This window comes from Colius striatus, chromosome 2, assembly GCF_028858725.1.
Source record: "Colius striatus isolate bColStr4 chromosome 2, bColStr4.1.hap1, whole genome shotgun sequence".
In the NCBI taxonomy this organism is placed as follows: domain Eukaryota; kingdom Metazoa; phylum Chordata; class Aves; order Coliiformes; family Coliidae; genus Colius; species Colius striatus.
In genome coordinates, this window is record NC_084760.1 from 108779836 (window position 1) to 108803531 (window position 23696).

At 40.0% G+C, this 23696-nt stretch overlaps 1 protein-coding gene across 3 annotated transcripts in view; it reads left to right on the forward strand.

The window, feature by feature from the left end:
- ARID1B (AT-rich interaction domain 1B) overlaps window positions 1-23696 on the forward strand; it is a 333941-nt gene that overhangs the window by 250592 nt on the left and 59653 nt on the right. For all 3 annotated transcript variants that reach the window (XM_061989024.1, XM_061989022.1, XM_061989023.1), the window contains exons 8-9: window positions 14984-15163; window positions 22430-22757. In XM_061989024.1, coding sequence (XP_061845008.1) covers window positions 14984-15163; window positions 22430-22757 — 508 coding nt within the window. The remainder of the gene's footprint in view (window positions 1-14983; window positions 15164-22429; window positions 22758-23696) is intronic.

The window sequence follows — 23696 nt, forward strand, 5'->3', positions numbered from 1 at the left end:
CAGTTGTTTGTGCAGGAACTTATTTTCCCCCTAAAAAATTTTTAGAATAATGTACATGTCTGGTAAAAAAAGAATAGCCTCAGTACCTAATACAGATACATGATGCTTTGTGGGTTAGAACACCATGGGGCAGCAGGAATGGATCAGATTGAGGCTTTGAAGACGCAAGCACCTCAGAAAGGTGTGTGCAGTTTCCTGGCATAACTGGGTCTTGGCACAAAATGTTGCATTGCCCAGTAACAAATGTTTCTACAGTGTGTGTTCCTCATTTGCCTCTGAGGGGCGAGTTAGGCAGGTCTGACAGAGCTGGGAGAGGCAAACATCTCCATCGCTGCTGTAGAACAAACCTAGGGGTCGCTATGGTCAGGAGAGGCAGAGAGGCATTCAAAAGTAAACCAGAGAAGATAGCTGCCATAAATGGAAGTCAAACAAGTAGATAACAGTAATAGAAATAAAATTTACAGATTGATTTAGTCTGATTCTTCCTCTGCATGTGAGGGGAGTCAGAATTGTGGGTTTGTTCTTGGTGAAAATGTGTTTGGGAATATTGCCGTTTTTTCACTCTTCATATACAAAATCTGGTGTAATATGCATGATCCCTGTGACCCAGCTCGTACAAGAAGTCCATTTCTTTCATGCAGCAGATATGAAATTTGTAGCTACCTAGGTCATATTGATATTGCAGAACATGTTCCCCAAAGCTTCTCTAAAGTCTGTGCTGTACGCACATAAACATGCATGCATTCCCTTTTGCGCCCTGTCATTGATTAGAGGCTTCTTTGAAATGGAAAACTTCACCTTTTAAAAAGGCTGTTACATTAGTTGATTCCTTTGCTTGCTTGAACTGGTTTCTACTGAACTTGAAGAAAGGAAGGAGGGGGAGTGATGGGGACTCAAAGGGAAGGTGCTTGTCATTTACTGATAAAAACCTGAGCAGAAAATCGTTGCTGCTAAGGACACCTGATCTATAGGCATCTGTTACAGTAATTTAAACTCTTGGCTTACTGGTACACTTTCTCCCAAAAAAGAAAAGGGAAAAAAAACCCCAAAAAACCCAGAGACCCTCCATAGGATAAGGTAATGTTGTTTGTTTTAGCACTTTGTGTAAGGTTTCTTTCCTTGTTTAGAGAGAATTGAATGAACAAAAGACTACTAATCATTTCTTGAGCATAATCCTCTGCTCTCAGTACTTGAAAAACTGTTACTTACCAGATACTGTGAAGCTTGATTGACAGGTGTAGCTGTAGCATTTCTGGAGCTGTAGCATTTCTGGATGCTAAACCACTACCTTGAACCAATAAGTTTACATTTATTTATTTTATTACAAAAGTGTCTGATTGTGTTTTACCTTTTCCTTTCCCTTTTCTTACCTAGCACATAGCTGGAATTTTTATGTTTGCCTGCCTAGGACTCTACAACCCCTGTCATAAAGTGCAGCATGAAGCAATGAGCATATTTTCACATGTACATACTGTGTAAGGGTTGGACTAATGAACTTTTGTGGTCTCTTCCAACCCTTAAGATGCTGTGATTCTGTGTGTGGAAGGAAGGGAGTGGCAATGTCTGTGTATATGTGCAGTAATAGGAATTTCTTGGGGGACTGTATTTTTTTGTGCTCTTCAGCTTGGTTTTTGTTAGCTTATTTCATACTTTTGGTAGTAAGCATAAAAATGCTTTATTTCTATAACTTAAGTTGAAAATTTTCCATGTCCTGCTCAAGCTGTGGGAGAGTTGTACCTAGGTCAGTATAAATGAGAAGTGCTATTCTAGGCAGCCCACTTCTGCTCTCATCCCAGAATCAGTAACTGGCCACTGTTGTTTGATGCCAGATCAATTATACTTTTTCTGTTCTGCCAACACACACTGTCTACTTAGGAAATAAGAAACTGCATTTACTTTTATGTGCATAGCCTATGTCTCAGCTCACGTGTCTTTGAAAGTCCAGCTTAATGGACTGTCAGAGCCAGAGGGCTCTGGGAACAGAAGCAGCAAGCTGTGCAGGACTGAGGTCAGAAGTCTCTTGGAGAAGCAAGAGTGGCCTTGGCCGCTCACCTACGTGTGTATTTAACTGCTGCTGAATCCCAGAAAATTGCTGTTACTTGAGGATACCACATGAAAATGTAATCATGACTAATTAAGCTAGTCCTTGAAAGTTGCAATGCTTTTGGGGGTAAAGGGATGCATATTTTGCTCTTCATGTCTGATACCGCAACTCCAGACTTGACTATGATCAAAAGTAGGGTTTTGATTTTTCGCATTTCTTGAAGTTAAAGCTTTTTATAAACTTCTGTTATATCAGCCCCCAGAGGTAGGGCAGCAGTGATACCACAGCTGTCATAACCATTTGCCAAATAATTGAGGTACACGGTCACCAGTCGCTTGAGTTCCCTGTATTCAGCTCTACCTACTTATCTCACTTCTTTGGGTTTTGGAAGCCACACTTTGAGGTCATGCTTAGTAGCAGCCAGAAGTGCTCAGTGGCTTAGAAGTTATTTGTATGGATTAAATAGAAACCCAGCATATCCAAATTGACACCCTAAATCAGTTTTCTGAAGCTGTAAATGTGTAAAAGAACCTTTCCATCCTGGCCTTTAGCTTATACTCCCATTCTTCCTTTTGTAACCTGAGATGTGTGAATATGAACATTTACCTATGCAAACACCAACAGGACAATATGTGGAAGTAGGCACTTTTACCTCTGCAGAAATGAATGCTACCATGCCAAATTTTGAAAAAGCTTAGAAAATTTGCCTACTTTTAAGTAGTATGTTTTATGCTTATGCAGTTGGATGTATGTACACATCAAACTTGAGCCTTATGTTAAAATAGTGAGCTGGAAGCTCCTGAAAACTATGGAATTTAATGGAAACGGTTAATGATTTCATGTTATTACTCTACCAAGCACTCTCATAATGGGGATACTTAAGGAAGCCTTATTTATTACTGCAAATGTATATGGGTCAGAATTAATTTTTAAAAAATCTTTAATTGTTTTCCCCTTATAATTTTCACAGCGGTATGTAGTTAAATATTCATGATAATGCTGATGATATGCTAAAGGTCTGAAATAGATCTGGAGTCTCAAAATCAACACAGGTTATTTAACCCTTTTCATCTAATGCACCATTGGGGACTTGCTCAGTGAAATCCCAGAGCACTGGAATAATTAGAAGATAGTAATGAGGATTTAATTAGTCCTTGAGATATGCTGAAATAGGACCACTGAGAACTTTTCTGTTTGGACATGGATTGCAAGCAGAATTGAAGCCGTTGCAGCTGCTGTGATGTGCTGGAAAATATATTCCATTGCTGGAGGCAGTTTCATGGCACCATTCTGTGCCTGTCAGATCTGTGTGGAAAGTGCCTGGAGTAAGCACCTCCAAAATTGTTGAATAGTAGCCTTCCTCTTCTCTATCACCTCTTTCCAGTACCTTGTGGGGTTTTTTTTCCTTTTTTATGTCACTCTTTCTTTTCTAGCTTTATTTCTTTCTGTTGTTGACATGATCCAGCTTGTGAGGATTGTTGTACAGTTGTATGCTCTATTAAAAACATATCACAGACAGGGACAGGGAGTAAGAAACTGCAGGCTCGTAGGAGTACAGGTGTTACACTAAGCGAAATCTGGGTCTTTTTGACACAACTGCATCTAAGCTTTATCCTCAGATCTAGTTCTTATTTAATATTAGATCTTCACAGAAGTGATATTTATCAGTAGCTGCAATGTAGTAAATTTAAATAGCTTTTTTGGCAGCCAAGATGTTATCCAGCAAGAGGTAGTAACAGATGGGATGTGATCAGGCATTTTGATGTTCTCTTTGTGCTTCCCTATAAACACTAAGTAGCAACTGAATTCCTGTAACTACAATTTCCTAATTTGCCCATTAGATTTCATATAGGTATTTTTCTTCCCTTTAACTGTTTTCTGGGGATGCTTACTTGTATGCAGTCATCACATAAATTCCACTGTCATGTATTTTCTTCTAACAAAATATAAATGTTTTTGCTTGCGTGGAAGACACAGAATACCAATGGGATGTTTTGCACCTACAATTCCTGATCAGATTTATGGCTTAATACTGACATTTGATGGAAGAGATTCTTTTCCCTGCAATCTATTTTCTTCTTTAAAAAAAAGAAACCAGAAGGAAGAAAAATAGATCAAAGAATTCTTATTGCAACAAAAAAAAAGATACTGTAGTTTGCTTTTAGATCTTAAAAAGACTTCTCTGAGAATACCTTTTTTTGCCCTCATCTGGGGATGTGGGATCTATTCAGAGGACTGAGGAGCTTGAGAAAAAAATGATTCGTGTCATTAAAATTCTTCTGCTTGCCATGTTAACGATGACACCACTTAAGGTTAAATCAGACTTGGTAATAAGTTTACTTGATGTAGACTGAAGTGCTTCAGACTCTTCAAGAAAGATGCTTGAGACATGCACTGAGTGCAAAGCCACAGGTATGTTTGAGTGCCTCTTCTGCGCGTAGCATTCTCCCAAGTGGGTCAGTGCAGAGGAGCTGAGCTCCAACTGGCATGCAGGAACACCGAGCCAGGCTGGGAGGAAATCTTTCTGCCCAGAAAACTGAGGTTAAAGGAACTGGGCCCTCAATAGCCAGAAAAATGGGGGATGGGGAAAAAAGGAGGAAAAGCAAGTTTTAGTTGAAACTGTCACAATAGCTCTGTTCATCTCAAATCGCATGGTGACATAGGAACATAACATGTAAGAATTTACAGAGCTGATCAGTCTGTGAAGGCAGAGTCACACAGGAGAGCTGTGCGCTAAACTTCGTTGGTGACACAAAAAGTCACGTTAGTTTCTCAAGTTAGCGAGCACTAAATTTATCAATGTTCTTTAAAAAGGATCAGGCTAGTGTTTTTTTACCACTGTATTTTTGATTGTAAAAGAGGAAGTGCACCGAAATGTAGTGTTGATCTGATGATCAGGATTTTCAGATGTGTACACACAATTTTTTTTTGCTATTTTAATTGCTGTAGCACCCAAGACCCCCATTTTTCTGCCTGTTTATATTGTACTATATCATGTAGCAATGCACAGGAAAAAAGTTTACAATATGTCTACCTTCATTAGTAATCAAGATCTTCAAGATAAGAGGTTACTAATTTTCACTCTGAGTTGTGGGAGTGAATAGTTTTGTGTCTGTTTGTCTCTCAAGCATTGCAGGAAGACCTACTTTTCTTGCCAAAAAGTATCAGAAATTATGTTAGCTGCCAAAATAGGTTGATTCTTAAAGAAATTAGTTGCCATTTTAGGACACTGGTTTCAGACTGTACTAACCAGCCAGTCTCAGCTTCAGATTGCTCTGATTAGTTGTGACCTACACTAAATATACAGCACTGTTGGCCATGTGCAACAAGAGCCAAAGGAGGAAAAGGTATGATTTACATATGGTAAGCCACACTGAGAGACAGCAAAACTGAAGAAGTAGGATTTAAAGTAGGTAATAGAATCTCTACAATGAAAACCCAGACTCAAGTCTCTCAAGTAAATTTTGTATACTAACAGCTGGTCATTGCTTTCTTCTTGCTGACGTTAAATCTTGTTATACCTGGGGATGAATCTTTATTTCATTTTTTAAAGTAAATTGGGGAATCTCTTTCTGAAATTAGGGAGCCGAATTGAATTATTCTGAGAGAGTTTATATAGTTGCCAGCAGAGCGACTTCTCAATAGAAAAGTTTCCAGTGACTTCATTAGGCAGCTCTGCCTCTGGGCCCAGGAAGGGAGATCAGCCACAAGCAGTCACTGATGAAGAACTTGACAAAGTGAGAGCTGATGTTCCTGTCACCAGGCTTGATGGAAAGTTATTGGGTACAATCCTTGTCCCTGGGACAGCTTCCCATCATGGCCTATAAATTGGGAACACCTGTGGTCTACCTGTTCAACAGCACCTTCGTTTCCAGGACACTGCTCCCTTAGTACTTAAGTTAAGCTTTTCATGACACTTCTCTAAAAATAAAGAACTCCTGATCTAAAAGCCTTTATGTCTTTTTAAGTTAATATATAGGACAGTGAGTTGAAATCTATATAATGTATATATTAATAGCTAACACTGGGTAGTTCCTTCTGTCCCAAAGGATCCCAGAAGGCTGAACTCATTCATAAGGGAGGAGCTGCAAATCAAGGAAGGGAAATATCAGTCATAAATTATAGTAAAATAAGACCAAGATGAAGACATTTTGAGGCTGGGGACAACACATTGATTTTATATTTTTGAAAAAATATTACTATTTATTTTATGTGTGTGCGAGACAGAAAAGACACTTTGTGTGTATTTTAGTCTGGTCTACAAAATCCATACATATCTCATGGTATTCAATATATTTACTTCATGAAAAGGAAGATCTGAGTTGATCCATGGAATCTTTGAACAGGAGTCTCTAGGGAGGGTAAATTTTTCAAACCTGAAATTTAGACCATTAAGCCTTCAGGCCTTGCACATTATACATTGAAAAATGCTATTCCTTCTTCACTCTCCTCCCTGATTTTAATATGCATGTTATTAGGGAAACTTAGACAAATGTTGATGGTGTAAAGCAGATGGACTCTGCAGGTTTTTTGTGTTGCTGCTCAGATTAATTCCAGCCGCCCAAGCTACCTACTGAAATTGAGGATTCGCTTCAGGGGCTATTGGGAGGGCAGCATGGGATACTTTTGTGCTGCAGTTCACCATTACCCTGATTTTCCAAGCACTGGAAAGTGTGCTACAGTAACAAATTATGTGTAAAAGGGTAGATGAGCAATGTTTTTTCGTTCTGTGCATCAACATCTCCACAAATGTCTTTCGTTCTCTGCCCTCCATATAGCACTTAAAATTTACATCAGAGAGCATTACGCAAGGTTTGCATTAGGAAAGGTTGCATATTTCTTCCCCAGCTACCATCTGGGTAATCTGTTTGATTCTTCCCCAGATTCTAATTTATCAATGATAGATTATATGAATTTCAGGGCTAGGCAGTAGCAGAGGGAGGTTTAGGGGTGGGAAAAATGTAAACATTATTGCATGCTATACATAGGCCAAGTTTTGTAATATCAGAGAGAGAAGCAGAGGAGATTCAGCCAGTTAACCTAATTGCACAGCTGGTAAAACACTAGGGGGTCTGGGTTAAAACCTTAGCTAGGTCATTAGTTTCCATCTTCCCCTAAGCTATTCACATTGTGAAGGGAAACAGTCAGACAAATAAACACTGAGGAGACTGTAAGAAAGATATTAAAGCATAATAAGAAAATACTTTTAAAGAAAAAGAAAACCAACCAACACTTTTTCTTAAACAGAACATTGATCCTTTTGTGAAAAGGAGCAATACTGCAATGATCTTTGCAGGAGGCCCCAATTTTGCTAAGGTGATGTTTTCCATAACTGCTTCTTCATATAAAGCAAAGAAACATCTTTTGTTGAATGGATGTGGAGAAATGTGGTGGTTATACTGCAGATATTAGCAGATGCCATCATGAAAATAAATTGTCCAGGTACAAGAAAGAAACCGTGTCACTGTTACTCTGGCCCAGAGAGCCTCAGATGTTTTTAGTGGCATCCCAATGGACTTGGAAAAAATGGCAAGGTTTTATGCGTTCTGAAAAAATAGCTCAATGTAGAATTTAGATAATTCCCCCTCACACCCTTGGTTAATAAGGAAACAATAAAGAACTGTCTCCTAAAAACTCTTTAGGACGTGTTTTTAAAAACAGATCTTGATTGGAGAAAGAAATGAGAATTTTAAAATCTTTTTTTTTGAGCTTTTATGTGAGTAAAAAACTTTTTATCTAGAAGATAATTAGCCTTCTTGATAGAAGCTAAAGAATAAGCTTCTAAATTTGTGCTATGTCAGTGGTCTCACTACAGTTTTTTATGCAACCTTTTGCTTGCTAGTAGAAGTGTTTAATTCAGTACCAGGGACATCAACAATAATCTGGTGTATTCAGTACCTTAATATTGCCCGTGTTGATGCCGCTGTTTGGGGCACAGTTTCATATGACAACCATCCAAAGGTATTGTGTTGGTGCAGTGCTGTAACTTAGCTGTGCTAAATATGGATCAAATTATTGTTGGCCATCTGTTTGTGAAGGTGTTTTATTTATTTGAGGTTTCTTTACCTTCTGTTTAACTGGATAGAAATATTAGTATTAGAATTAGTATTTGCATCACCTAAATGAGGTTGACACTGCAAGCTCATCTGCTCATCCTTACCAATCCATTGCCTTGCACATGTTCTGTGTTTGACTTATGTAGATTTCATATGTGCTGTCACCAGTACAGCTGGGCATGTTTTAGTAAGACTGGCTTCTGAAAAGTAAGAATATGAGCTGAAGTATCTTGAATGTAAATCTTGAAGTCTTCTAGCTGCTTGCTCTAGAGTCCAGTTTCCTTATGGTTTTGCTTGATTTACTTGGATTGCATTCTGGTACTTAGGTCAGACTTTCCCCAGTTCATTAATTGCTGTTATTTGTTTAGACTTGTGTAAAATTGTCTGTTTACATTTTTTCCGGTATCTAAATCTATATCACTGTGTTGTTTTTAATGTATATTTCAAGCAGCAGTTTAGGGAGGTACTATATTGTTGTTTACTGGTGACAGTAAGTATTTTATGTCCAGGTAGTACATAAGTAATGCCACAACAGTGTTTTCTTAGCTCCTAGTGTTCATAAGCAGTTCATCTCCAGATTTGACCACACCATTTCACAGAATCTCAAGGGTTGGAAGGGACCTCTGGTGATCATCTAGTCCAACTCCCCTGCCAGAGCAGGACCACCTAGAGTAGGTCACACAGGAACTCATCCAAGTGGATTTTGAATGTCTCCAGAGAAGGAGACTCATCAACCCATCTGGGCAGTGCAGACAGCCTGGTTGTATATTTAAGGTCCTGATATCTCAGACTTAATGCAAGAGAAACCAAATATTCCAATTACTAAAGCACTTCATTCATGTGTGAATCTCGTTCTGTTGGTCATTTTTTTGCAGTGCTCTGAGATGTTGACTGTGGACATGTTTAGCTGGGAAAATCCCCAGACATTATTTCACCAGACTAAAGACTTCCTGAGCTGTCTCTGCCCTCTGAGATGGGTGAGCTAGGGAGAATTTCAGTCTAACTGTGTTCTTCCCGAGCATCCTGCTGTGCTAACAGGTTGCCAAATTTTCTTACATCCACTGCACAGAATACTATTTTCTGTTTCTTTACCTTTACTCTGCAGCTTCTGTCTCAGTGTTGTTTATCCATGGAGGAGCCCCGTTTGGGAGTCGCTGCTTTAAATCCATCTCAATTCTATCGTATTCTCTGGTGGAAATCCTGAGATAGCAAATACAACCCAAATGACAGTCTGAGGAAGAGAAGTCTGCTAAAAACTGTGTCATGGGTGTGCAAACATTTGTTCTTTTTCCTCAAGGGTACCAATGAGTGCATTGGTAACATAGCAAACGTTGGAAATCTCTGCTATTTCCCCCCACACATAAGTGTTCCATTTATATGTAATGGAAAATATATCACATATTTAATTTATTTAGCTAATTTGTAAGTAGAAAATTTTACATTATTTTTCTCCATTAAATGATTTGTCAATGGATCCAATCTGTTTCTGGTTTTCTCGTTCTCATAGGCCTGTCTAGCCCCTTCTTTAGCCTCTGCCCTTGAACAAAGGGAACTTCCTTATTCCTTACTCAGAAGGGTTCCTCAGTTGTGTTGGTTCTATGGTCCATCACTAAGCACGCCTCTCTAGAAAGATCAATAGCCTGATAGATGGGTTTTTTTGCATAAGTTATTTTTACAAAGTACGTTACGAGTTGTTTCTTTCACAGAATCACAGAGTGTTAAGAGTTGGAAGGGACTTTTACAGATCATCCAGTCCAACGCCCCTGCCAGAGCAGGACCACCTAGAGTAGGTCACACAGGATCTGGTCCAGGTGGGTTTTGAATGTCTCCAGAGAAGGAGACTCAACAACCCATCTGGGCAGCCTGTTCCAGTGCTCCATCACCCTAACAGTGAAGAAATTCTTTATTATATTTCTTTAGAACCTCTTGGGTTCCAGTTTATACCCATTGCCCCTTATCCTATCATTGGACATCACTTTTCTCCTTTTTTATTTATCAAATGTGTAATTTAATGATGATCTGCTATCACTGTATACTCCAAAGTTTTCATGAGCTTAAAATGAGAAAGTATTCCATGTGTTTTCAGGCTTAATTCATTCATGAAAATCGATGCACTACTCCTGGCTAAATCAAACGACCTCTCATTGACCGTGGGTTAAGTATGTGCTGGTAGACAGTTGCTGTCCATCAGCTGATATACAGTAACTTACTACTTTGTAGTCACTTCCTTTGTGTTTGACCTCCTGGTTTCCTGGAAAGGTATTTTCATATTCAAGCCAAAACTTTAAAATATCATAAGAGTCCTTTTCAGATTTTACAGCAACATCCACCATTGTTGGTGGGTGTTTTTCACGGTTAGTGCTAAAGAAACATTATTAAACAAACAGATGATTTTGTAGTGGTCAGTGTGCAAATGTAATTAAGACAGCCTTAGTGCATAATTTCCTGAAGCTATAGTAATTTATTATTGTTTGTCTGGTTTGTGTATACATATAGGAAAAATAAGATTTTAAACATTTTTTCCCAGGCATCATAAATAGTATTAGCAGTATGATGTATATTACCAGATGCTAGTACTGTATAGGATGACAGAAGCTTCATTTTTGTCTTTTCCTTTAACAAATGAGCAGAAACACTTCTATCATAAGTATTACCCATTCTACATATTTTTTCCTCTGTATTTTACTAGAAAAAAAAAGCAGAAAAGCATCCTGCTTCCTGACTGTTTTTAGACCTTATATGTACATTCTGTTTGAACATGCAAACATATTTTATTGTAGTTATGATATGCTAATTGTTAACAGTATCTTAATTGCTTCATTTAGAGATAAAAAAGAAAAAGATGACTCTACAGCTTTAAATTGAGTTTTAATAAAGACAACCACTCTTTAGGTACATGAACGTAGTATAAAAAATAACTATAAAGGAAAAGAACACTTTTGTCAGGCTCACTTCATTCAGTTACTCTGAAACAGCTTAGGTTTGCCAAAATCCACTCAAGTGTTTTTTTTCAGTAAGTAATCTCTTGTTATGATGGCAAGTAAAGCATCACCTGTACCTCTTTTATCACTAATATTAAGGGAAGGGAGTAGATTTGTTCACTGATGAGTGTGTTGCCATTGCAATTTTTAAAGTCTTAACTCATAGCTGTTTCCTAGCAATTTATTTCAAAGACAAAAACCCCACCTTGTTGTCACAGAGGCTGACATGTCAGATGCAGTCTGGCTGTTCAGTCACTCCATCGCCTTTAGTGCAGCTCTAATGTAATCCTACATCCTTCTTTAGAAAAACAAACTTTATCTTAGATCTAATTTTCTGGAAAGAAAATTTATTTCTTTTCGTATTGGTTATAAAATGAAGTTGAACACTAGGGAAAATGTGTGTAAATAAGGAAAATTGAATGCATGCCAGCTGCTCCCTCTCATTTCTGATAAGATTTCTAGAATTGATGTTGTTTTCTCTTTACGATGCACGAATGTTAACATCTTGACCAGGAATCTCTTTTCTGTCTAAGACATCTGAGCTTTCTGAAAATATTTGAAGAACTTGAAACTCATTCACTGATCTCTGAATGTTCACTGGGCTCTTACGGAGGTAGATAAGGGTAGACTCCTCTTTGTTGTAATGGAATCCAGGTCACAGTAAGGACCTTATCTGACCATCTTCTCCACGTTGCATCTATAGCTGAAATGACTTCTCTGCTCTCTGGAAGTTGGAGCATGTCCTATTTTAAGACCATGCTTCAAAATACTGTACAGATGGTGATAGAAGTAAATATTACACAGAAATTATTTCTGAATTTCAGGCTTCCTTTTCCATTCTCCTTTATGTATCCATGCTCAAGAGAAGATAGCAAAGCCAACCTCATTTGAGAGGAATCTCATACTCTCTGGGATGGTGAAATTCATGCCTCACGTCACAAGGCGTTAAGAAACCTGTTCCATTCTTGTTATCTTAATCAACATCTGTGTAAACTAAGTCCAGAGCATGGATTTGAGTAGTATCACAGTTACCTCTGCTGTTGAATTACTGGCGTGCCCGACAGCCTGGCTTTGGCCAATGCCTGAGAGCAGCACCTGAGCTACAGCCAATGGTATGGATAAGGCAGTACAAGGAACTGTGCACAGACTCATATAGATAAGACTATGAGGATCGAGTTTAACTGGACAGGAAGGTTTGACTGGATGTACACAAGCATGCCACACTGCTCTCCAGGCCATAGAATGTTCCTGGCTTGTTTTATTTAAAGAGTGTATAGATAGCCACACAGTCCATTCCACAGCATTAGAAATGGATTAGGAGAAGTTTCCTGAAGAAGAGGTCACTTGGGTGGAAACATTTATTTCGCTTACTACTCTAGTCACTTCAGGAACCATTCTGACAACAGCAGAACTGGCTAAAAACTGAAGTTCTCCATTAGATATTACTCCATGTTCTCCATTAGATTCAACAGCCAGCAGTCCTTCTGCATTACTACTGGAAATCACCTACAACCCATACAAATGGTAGCTCTTCAATGTATCATCCATCTTGTCATGTTAAGAAGAATACTGCCTGTGATAATAACTGGGCTAAAAACCTTTATCACTTGCACAGTGTTCGGAAACTTATCTCATATAGATTAAAAGGCCTGCGGTGAACAGAAGACTCTCACTTCTGTACTAGATATAGGAGTAATTTCACTGTCTTTATAATAAAAAAACTTAGTGTGACCAGTACAAAATTTTTCATTTAAATGGATCCCCCGAGTGTGATATATATGGTATATGTGTTTCGGGAATGCGAGCATTTGTTTCATACAGATATATGATTGCATTAGGTTTCTAAATTACTTACAGCACTTTTGGCAGAAGACAATAAGATTTGTGTGCAGAGTGGAACTATTTTAAAAATCAAGGAGTCTATTTCAAAGTAAAGCTAAGTGGTGAAGGACATATGAGCTTTCCTTTACAGAAATGTGGTTCCAACCAGTACAGACCAGTTTCCAAGCTGTCATTTCACCCTCCATTATCGCCATCCTGCATACCAGCACATATGATCTGGCCTCCTCCAGAGCAAGTGCCAGTCTCTGACTTTGCAGTTCAGGTGTGTTTAAATCCCTTGTCTTGGGACTTGCACAAAGATCAGGAAAATCCTGTGCACGTTCTGCAAAACCTTGCAGTTGTTAGAGTTTTAGCACGTTACAGGTTGAGCTGTTCATAGCACAAAAGAACTGGGCACAAGAAAATGCAAAGATCATTCCAGCTCCTGGTTTTTCTCCTTAACAACCTGCAGCATTGAGCTTATTGTATCTCTGACAGGGTTTTAGTGGATGGATAAGTACGCTATGTAGCAAAAGTTTGTGGGGGGCTCAAAAACTTTTTACATGTGTTTGGACTCAAAGCCTGATCTCGGGTAAAACACACAACACATTTCATTTATCACAGATATTGTCCTCTTTCATACGGCACTTTGTCACTAATGTGCAAATGGAGAGGCCAACTTGCAGAAAAGTGAGAAGGTCGTTAACCCAGTGTCACCTACCATGTCATTAACAGCAGCACTCAGATGAGAAACCTGCTCTCTTGAGCTCAAGAAGAGCTTGTTGGGACTATGGTCCTCACACAGAGACCGCTGAGCCGCCTGGTCATCGGGCCTCAGTGTTTACAGTATGTGGCTCAGAAAAATCGCATTTCTTCATTAGTCAGGCATTGAGTGTTTGGTCTGTGTGATGTTTAGGTGCTGACCAGTGGGAGGACACCCCATCCCTTTGGGAGAGTCATCCTTCTGCCTCCTGTCCCTCCTCCTGTTGCCCATCTCTGTCTGTCTCCACAACTTGTCTTTGCCTCTCTCTCCCTTTTTTTTTCCTTTTTATAATCTTTCCTTCAGCAACTTACAGTTGTCCACTCACCATCAGGGAATTTTACCTTTCCTCAGTTCCCTCCCTCATATATGAAAAGGTGTAATTAATGCTGCCAGGCGAGGTGTCTCTTGGCTTTCAACTTGACACCTCCCCAAACACACCAGACTAAAATTAATGGAGGGGAGCAGAAACAGACACCTTTCATAAAGAATGCTTCAGCTGTCTGTACATCCTCATGAACTCTGAAGTCAGTACTAAAACCTTTTGGGGTAAAATGTTAGAAAACCAGCATCCCTGCAGAGACATTTCATGGGCAGGATTGCAGGATTTTTTCCAGTTCAAGAAAACTTTAAAAACCCCACTAAAAAACCCTCATCTTCCGTTTAATGGGCTTAGTTCTGTTCCTTTAAATGAAACTTCCAGACTTTATAGCATTTCACTAGATCTCTTGCTGCAGCTTTGGAACCTTACATTAGATTAAGATTCATTAATACATCTTAAAAAGGGAAAAAGGAGAGAATGCAATACAGGTATGGTTGCAGACACACCAGAAGAAGGACCTAGGGCAAACTCTGGAGAGTTTGTGGGCAATAGGAGTACTTGCAGTGGATTTCTATATGCTGAAGCTATGCATTTTGGAAGCAACATCTGATTTTGGAAGTTACGGTACTCGCCACAGTAGGTCCCGAGGCAAATTGCCCAATATTCCTATGCAGATAATTGCCTTTAATGTTTTGGTTGAGGGTTTTTTTTTCCAAAGATTGTTTTAATTTTAAAAGCAGCAGCCATTTGCAACTAAGCAGGACTGTCCTCCCTTATGAGTAAAAGTTTCTGAGCCTTATATACAGGTTTTGGTTGTTGAGACAACTTTGCTGACATACAGGTGCATTTGTTTCCATTTGTATGAACAATAGGGGTTTTCTAGAAATCTTTAGTCTGAAAATAACTAAACAGAGTTGAGTTTTTTAATGTCAAAGCTTTCTTAAATAGGGAGCAGTTCTCTGAATATTAAGTTTTTCTTTGGTGCTTTTTTTGCTTTAGGTTTTATGGCAGGCATACAGAGGAACCCCCAAATGTCACAGTATGGCCCTCAGCAAACTGGACCTTCCATGTCACCACACCCCTCACCTGGAGGCCAAGTGCATCCTGGAATCAGTAGCTTTCAGCAGAGTAATTCAAGTGGTACTTATGGGCCACAGATGAGCCAGTATGGACCACAAGGTAAAGTGCTTGCTAATAATATGTATAATGACTTGTATATTTATATGTGTGTGTGTAAATATATATATATATATATATATAATGATGACATGATGGCACCAAGCTGGGCAGGTACATAGACCTGCTTGAGGACAAGAAGACTCTTCAGAGAGACCCACACAGGCTGGAGCAATGGACCAAAGCCAATTGTGTGTGATTCAACCAGGCCAAGTGCTGGGTGCTGCACTTGGGCCACAACAACCCAGGCAACGCCACAGGCTTGGGAATGTGAGGCTGGAAAGCTGCGTGGTGGAAAAAGACGTGGGGCTAACTGACAGCTGGCTGAATATGAGCCAGCAGTGTGCCCAGGTGGCCAAGAAGGTCAGTAGCATCCTGACTTGTGTCAGAAATAGTGTGGCCAGCAGGACCAGGGAAATGATTGTCCCCTTGTACTCAGTGCTCTTGAAGCCACACCTTGAATACGGTGTTCTGTTCTGGGCCCCTCACTTACAAGACGCTGGGGTGCTGGAGTGTGTCCAGAGATGAAGCTAGTGAAGGGTCTGGAGAACAAGTCTTAAGAGGAGCAACTGAGGAAACTGGGGTTATTCAGTCTGGAGAAGAGGAGGCTGAGGGCAGACATGATCACTCTCTCTACAACTATGTGAAAGGAGGCTGTAGCAAGGCAGGACTCAGTCTCTTCTCCCAAGTAATGAATGACAGAACAAGAGGAAATGGCCTTAGATTGCACCGGGGGAGGTTTAGAGTGGATTTTAGGAAGAATTTTTTCACTGAGGGGGTTGTTACACTGGCACAGGCTGCCCAGGGAGGTGGTAGAATCTCTCCATCCCTGCAGATATTTAAAAGCTGTGTAGAGGAGGTGCTGAGGGACATGGTTTAGTGGTGGGCTTGGCAGTGTTAGGTTAGGGATTGGACTTGATCATCTTCAAGGTCTTTTCCAATCAAAATGATTCTATGATTCTATGTTTGTGTATATAGGTAGACACATTATTTCTTAAAAAATCCTTAAACACCTAGAGAAAACTCAAAAGTACCCTACAAACACAAAGAAAAAACAAAAAAGTCAACAAAAATTAAAAAGACAACAAACACACACCACCTTCCCTAAAAAAAACCCAAAACTCTCATCCAGAGGTGGAGCTGCACCCTGTGTAAGAACCCACTTCTGTTATTGGCACTTTTCTCTGCATAAAAATAGTGGTCTTAAATTGGTCAAGGAAATGATTAATCTGTTGCTCTGCCAGAACCGTTGTTGAGGAGCCCAAGCATATCTTCTCTGCAATGAGGCCACTTTTGACCAAGCATCAAAAAAGGGTCACAACACCGATCCTAAAATAGGACTTCTTTTCTTAGACAAAATCCCAAGGCCAATCTGAAATTGCGTGGCAACTGTGAACATTAAAGTCTTCTAGCAAGCACAATAGTACTGTGGCTACTGTAGGAGTATGATATTGAGCTGTTATGCATACGGTTTGTGAATCTTAACTAACTCTTCAAACTGAGAGACACAATTCCTTTTATTTTGTTTGTTTGATAGAATTGTTGGAGAACTAAAGCAAAAATAGAATACACAATTTCTGCCCCTGGACAACCTTGGAGTTGTCTATTGTTTGCCTTTACTGGATAACCTTTATAAAGTATGCATCTGTTTAGTGGTTTAATGAAGATGAAGGCAAGCCACAGAATATATAAGGGGCTGTATTTTCTATACAGGTTCATAAAGAAGCTTTTCTATTTCCTACTGATGCTTTCTTACTTAAAATCCTCAAAAAGGACTGGAGCCAGCAATGGGAAATTCTGTAAGTTCTTGGCCATGCTAGCAAGGATGGTTATTTTAGTCTCTGGAGTTTCTGAGAACTAGTTCTGATGTTTGTTTGCAGGGAGCCTTGCTGCCCTGCGCAATGTTCCTTTCTGTTTCATCTCTAGGTAGCGTTTGTTGTAGTGTTCTGAGCACAGGGCTACAAGCCAAGATTTCCCAGTTTCTAATTTTGGCTCTGCCTTTTACACCGTCTTTCAACTTAGGCAAGTAGATTCATTTCTCTGCTTCGCTTTCCTTAACTGTAAAATGGGGCTAGTAATGCCTTATAGCCATGTGTGAAGATTAATTACCTAACTCCAGTTGACTGGCGCTTTCCTTTTATTTGGAAAGCATTTTGTGGCCATAAAATGCTATCCAAGTGCTTATTTTTATCTGCACAGTGAGCAACTAGCTTAACTGGTAAAAATCCAGTGGATTTATGATGTGCTATCCAGACTTCCAACTGTACTGCTGCTGCTGAGATTCCGAACCGTGGGAATAGTGGGTGTCAAGTGCAGTAAAACATTAGCCATCCACACTGATTGAATGGAAAGGTTTTTGTACTAAATCAATGCATCTAAGTAACACACCGAATGCTACTTTCTTTTTTGTTCGAGTTCAGCAGTTCTTTTCCTCCCTCTGTAGATGAAAGTGCCTGTGTAATGATTTTATGGGTCGTGGTCAGGAAGAAACGGCTATTAAAAAGTGAACTTGAGGGGCAGGAAGAAAATGAGCATCATTGTCATTAACAGGCCATTTCAGAAGGGTCTGGTGAATAGTGTGATGGATGAAAGACATGTTCTTCTGCCAGCTCTTGGAGAGTGCCGGTGATCGTGTGTGCACTGGTCGTTATAAAATTAGGGCCCTGAAGACTTTCAGCTCTACAGGTAACAATTAGAGCAGAAGAATACCGTGTTTTCACCAGGCTAACATGGCCATTAATAAAATCCAGGGATGAAGATGATGATATTTCAAAGTGATGTATTTACCTGGACTGAAGTCTTTAATAGCATTTTTCATTTTTAATGAAAGTAATGTGTAATTACAACTCTTAACATACCCTCTTACAAAGCAGAATTATATGCCTGTAATGATGAATATATAATGAAGTTACCCCACTTGCCTTTTATCAACAAAATAACAAATATATTAAAAATTACCTGGGTTGCAACTGAGTTCTTAAATTATTAAACTAAAATAATTCCCGAGGATATTATTTACTTTCCATGTTTTGTTCACACAGGCCTTCCTCCAGAATATTAAGCAAAGGCTGAGTTTAACAGGAATACTTTCATTTTTTATGTATGTGTCAAAGCATTCTGTGACATTAAGCTTTTAGTTTGAATGCTAGATTTCACTGTGTGCTGTCCTGAAAGACGTTGCTCAAGACTAGCATCCTTTCACATTAATAAAGATTACACCAGGAAGTTTGGGTCGGAGGAGATAGGCCGCAGTTCATGAGAGGAGAAAGATCTATTCCATGCATGTGGTTGATTTACTTGGTTTCCATGTGTTTACATGACACTTAGATCTATAATAAGAGTTGATATATATTTTCCCAGGAAGCAGTTCTGTAGTGGGGTCCTAGTCCAATCTTGTGAAACCATTTCCTACAAAAATAAAAAATGGCTTTGTCTCCACATTTCAGCATGTCTGTGATACAACACAGGAGCATGTACTACAGAACATTAGTTTTAATTTTGTATTGAATCCCAGCATTTTCCTGTCCCCGAGAATAAAAAAAACCAGACAGAGAATAGAAGTTGTTACTGAAAGAAACGGCCTCTTTGGTTTGTATTTGGACAACATCTAGCTCGAGGGCTAATGAAGCTCTGGTCTATGACCCAAGCATCAAATTGCTGCCACAGCAAAATGTCCGTTTAATGCACTCTGGAGAGCAGTCGGATGCTGTAGTCGGTTGGGTCTTTTAAGACTGGTGCAGAGAAAAACTCCCTGTGGATCAGTAAAACGTGTCAGAAATGCATCCCGTCTCCCTATCTTTTCCTACTTAATTCAGCAGTAAAACTGTTCTGTTCGCATATAACAAAGGGAGAAACCACTACTGAGCAAAGTTGAACCACAACCTCAGAACCTCTTGGTAAGTTAAACCCCCTTTTCTTCATGGTAAAGTAATAGGAATTGAGTATTTGTGCTTTGTAACCTTTAATGTTGGACTCAATTCACAAAAGCACTTTACTATCTATCTCCCACTGATTTTAATCCTAGATTTTAATTAAAGTGGTAGCATCTGAAGGATGAGGTGCCCTAAGCATCTCTAGAGTCTGGACCTCTGAATCCAGACCTGCATATGCAAAAGCCTGTGGAGTTAAACATCAGCTGTAAGTACTGAACTCTCCTGTGTAAAATAGTTTCAGAGGAATTCAGAATAATGCACTTAAATCTTCTGTACAAGAAAAACTTGATGGTTAAGTGCACACGTAAAAAATTCTAAAATTATTTGAAGGTTCTATTTTTAATACCGTGAATCTGACCTGTGTCTCTGCAGCAGAGAACAAAACTAACAGGTAGTCTCCAAATTTCCCTCTTTTCAGCTTGCCTAGAAATGGCAAGATGTCAGAGCACTTTGTTCAGCAAACCTGGACAAAGTGGACCAGAGTTTCATCAGTAAGTATGAACATCTGTCTTTGGCAGGTTGTTAGTTGGCTTTTTATATTTTATCATCATTACACTTCTTTTTTTTTTTTCTTCCTGATTCCATTTACTGCTTTGGTTTTGTTTCATGCATTTGAGATGTCATCTCTCTGAGTACAATTTTACTCTGCTGAAGGAGAGCTGGAATCAAAAATCTCTTGGATATGGAGAGGAGGAGTTGTTCAGTAGTATTGTACAGCCACTGTTGCCAGGCTTGTACCCACTTGAAAAGTGTGGGCTCTTGGACTTGGCTGCCTGACACGTCCAGCTGATGTGGGCTGGCCTAGCATCTGCTGCATTCATTGTGTTTAATGCTGCATCCATCTGTTTTCTGTCAAAGCCACTGCCAACAAATTACTAATCTATTAGGGAAACATGGAAATAAGATTGCACTCCTCATTCCTGGCAATTCCTCTTGTATTTTGTTTGGCTTTTGTTTTGCCTGGGGTTTTTTGTGGTCTGGGAAAGGTATAAGAATAGCTAGTACTTGAGATATTGAGGAAATGCTATGGGGGGGAAAAAGAACCATGGAAAAAAATATTGAAACTTGTTTTCCGTACTGAAAAGATACCACTTCCCTGGGCTCTTGGACAGATACCCTGGAGATGAATGATTAGGAGCTATTTTAACCGAGCCACATTTTTTGTGGAGAAGAGTCCACTGTTTTTTGTCTTGTGCTTATGCTGGAGAAGCCAAAGCATGAAAGAAGAGATTTTTTTGGTCCCAGTTTGAAATAGCATCAAAACAGCAACAGTATTTAGCATTGGTGTTCTCTTCTGCAAGTACACTGCTGAACACTACTTCGTAGATCCTAACTGACGAAACAAATTGGCTTTATGTAAATTGGACTGACAGTAGCTCCCAGTTATTATGGATGTCAGGTTGACTAGTCTAGGGTAGGGAATTTGCTTCACTTTGGGAAGCAGTGTAACTAATAGCATGTACATAAAATGTGTTAACCACCTGTGTGTAACCTTTGAGTGCACATATATACCATCTTACTGCACTACATTTTTCTTGCAACTAGAAAACCAGAGCAACGTCTGAGTTGTGTTTTACACCTTTCAACACTAAGCAGGGCAGTATGAAACTAGTGAACTCTTCAGTTTGTGTCACATTTGTTGGATCAGTTGTGTGGCTTGAGGAAGTCTCAGCAAGCAAAACTCTGTCTAGGGGCAGTGGCTCACTGAACAGAAAATAGGCAGCTGCTAGCAGCTGAGCCTGGAGGAGGAGGAGAAGTGACAGCACAATCTGAAGTCAGCATAAAGCTGAATCTGGAGTCTTTTATCTCTGTTAAAACACATATTGGAGATCCTTCTGTGAAGGCCCCCAGGCAGAAGCTTGGTTTCTAAACCAGAAGAGAATTGTTGCTTCATTTCCTTGGGAAGCGTAGGTCTCACATGTTCTTGCTGAGGAGAACTTGTAGCAGAGTGAGTCAGTTACCAGGTGGGGAGGAGGGGAGGATTAGCCAGAGCACAGCAGCAGGAGTGTATGAATTAATTATGTGTGCATTCAAATGATGGATGAATGTATTTATTTTAAATGTAAACAGGAGTTGCGTGCCACTGACTCCTCTGCCTGGTAGCTGAGGCCTGAGTAGAGACATGGCTGATCTCCACGTTCAGAGGAAGAGTCCAAGGGCTGCTGCCTTTGAACGAGCGTGGGAATATCTGAGAGCAGTCAGGAAACTCAGCTCTGCGGCATCCCACAGGGAGGGAATGGGTCATGTTTCCACTAATCTGGATGAGATGGAAAGAAAGACAAGTCGAAACTGATGACTGAAGTAGTGTAATGTGATCTGTTTCCTAAAATACTTTTCAATCATATCTTTAGCCTTTTTTTTTTCTCTTTCTCATGCTGCTTGGGTTTGTTTCTCTGACACTGAATGCTGCACACTTACTTTTTCTTGAGCTTTCAACATGGTAGGAAAATCGCTACTCAAAGCTTCTGCAAGCAGAGTGGTTTGCTTCAGTGACAGCGTTGACTGGGGTCAGCCAGATTTTCATGCCATCCTTCATAACGCACCTGTTCATATTAGCATCTCTGCACTACTGCTGATGACTTTTGGAATACTATTTTTTCCAGAGGATGTTTGCTATAAGCTACTGGCCCTTCTGCTGGCACAGACAAACTTTGAACTTACCGGCAAGGCAGGGTAGGGCAGAAGGGGGAAGGAATGTTTCTTGGGGCCTGGCAGCCGTCCATGCCAAAGCATCTCTGACACAAATGAGCAGAATGGTTAGAAGCAAGAAGCTGGTGAGAATGGCCCATTGCTGAAAGTGCTGAAAGATGATGAGAATGTGAAATTACAAAAATAATATTCTCCCCTGAGCTTATATAATGGGTTTTTTACATGCCACATATCACTTTACTGTGTAAGGTGGTTTTATGCTGTGTGCTGTGTTGTTAACCCTCTGGAGTCTGTACTTTTCTGCATTTCCTCTTATCCCATGACATGTATTAGCCAAAAATGTTTGAGGGGATGTGAAAATCAGGTTCATAGGATCATTCAGGTTGGAAGGCTGCTCAAAAGTTGTTCTTTCATGACCTTGTATTCAAATTAGGTTCAGATAAAAGAGCAAGTTACTTGTGTTTTTTTCCAACTGGGTTTTAAAAACTCTCAAGGAGGGAGACTGTACAACCTCCTTGGGCAGCTCGTTGCACTGCTTGTCTTTCCTCATGGTGCAAAAGTTGTTCTGACGTTGAGGTCAGCATGGTTCACTTTAGTTCACATGCGTGAGTTCTGCAGCTGCTAACTTCCTATATAGAAATATTTGCAGAGAAGTTTAATGTTTGTGGTTTTTTATCTTTTTGTTCAGGAAACTACTCCAGACCACCAACATACAGCGGTGTACCCAACACAAGTTACAGTGGCCCGGGACCTGGCATGGGCATAAACACCAACAGTCAGATGCATGGACAGGGGCCAAACCAGCCTTGTGGTACCATGCCCCTGGGACGGATGCCATCAGCTGGGATGCAGAGCAGACCATTTCCTGGAAACATGAGCAGTATGACCCCCAATTCTCCTGGCATGTCTCAGCAGGGAGGCCCCGGGATGGGCCCACCCATGCCAAGTGTGAACCGTAAGGCACAGGAGGCGGCTGCTGCAGTGATGCAAGCTGCTGCAAACTCCGCTCAGAGCAGGTATGCATCCAGGTGAAAGGAGTTTAAAAGAATGTTCTTCTTGTAATTTCTGAAGTAAGAGCACCATATAGATATATGCATATATATTTATACATGTTCTGTTTGTGCCCTTATCTCTGGGAGGAGACTGTGTGTGGGAAGAATACTTTTCCTTAAATGTAAAAGGTAAGCATGCTATGCTTGTATGCTTGAGTTATCCACTCAAAAAGCAGCTGTGATGGTGGAAATGACAGCCTCGTCCAGTTTGGTCCTTGACACTGTAGGCTTTAGGAAAGCCCACAGGGTTGCAGTGACATTAGGAGTTGGAAACAAGCCCTCTGCAAGTTCAAATTGATTAGCTGGATACATTTTTTTTATCTGTGGTAGAGAGAGGGCCAACGTGACCTTGGCAGTTTGCTCCTGCCAGAGAGTAAGGAAGCTTATGAAGCTGCCCATCAGCTCTTACATTTACTGCCCACTTTGCGAGCAACAGTGCTGATGGCAGTTCTCTTCTATGGGATGTTCTTGTTCCTAGGCAGGCATGCAGAGGAGAAAGAAGGGTAGGCCGATGAGCACAACTAGAAGGGAAAGGCAGAAGGATGCATAAAAGCAATCTGTAGATATCTGGAGTTGATAAGTGACACTAACACATCCATAAGAGAGAACCTGCAAACAAGATTGTAGAGGTTGGAGACATCATCTGTCTTCCTGTCTCCCCATCGGGCTGCATGTTGCTATTTGTGCTGGGATTTTGGCAAAGGTACTTTTCTGTCCGTAGTAGTTCTTAAGATGCCTGAATACTTGCAATGAAATCATATTTTCTGGGAAATTTTACAGATGAAGTAATTTCCACATTGCCTGGATACATATAACTCCTGGTGTATTTTTGATCTTTTTCTGTTACAAGAGATTCCATTACATTCGAGAATTACACAGAGATGGTTGCCTTGTTCTCATGAG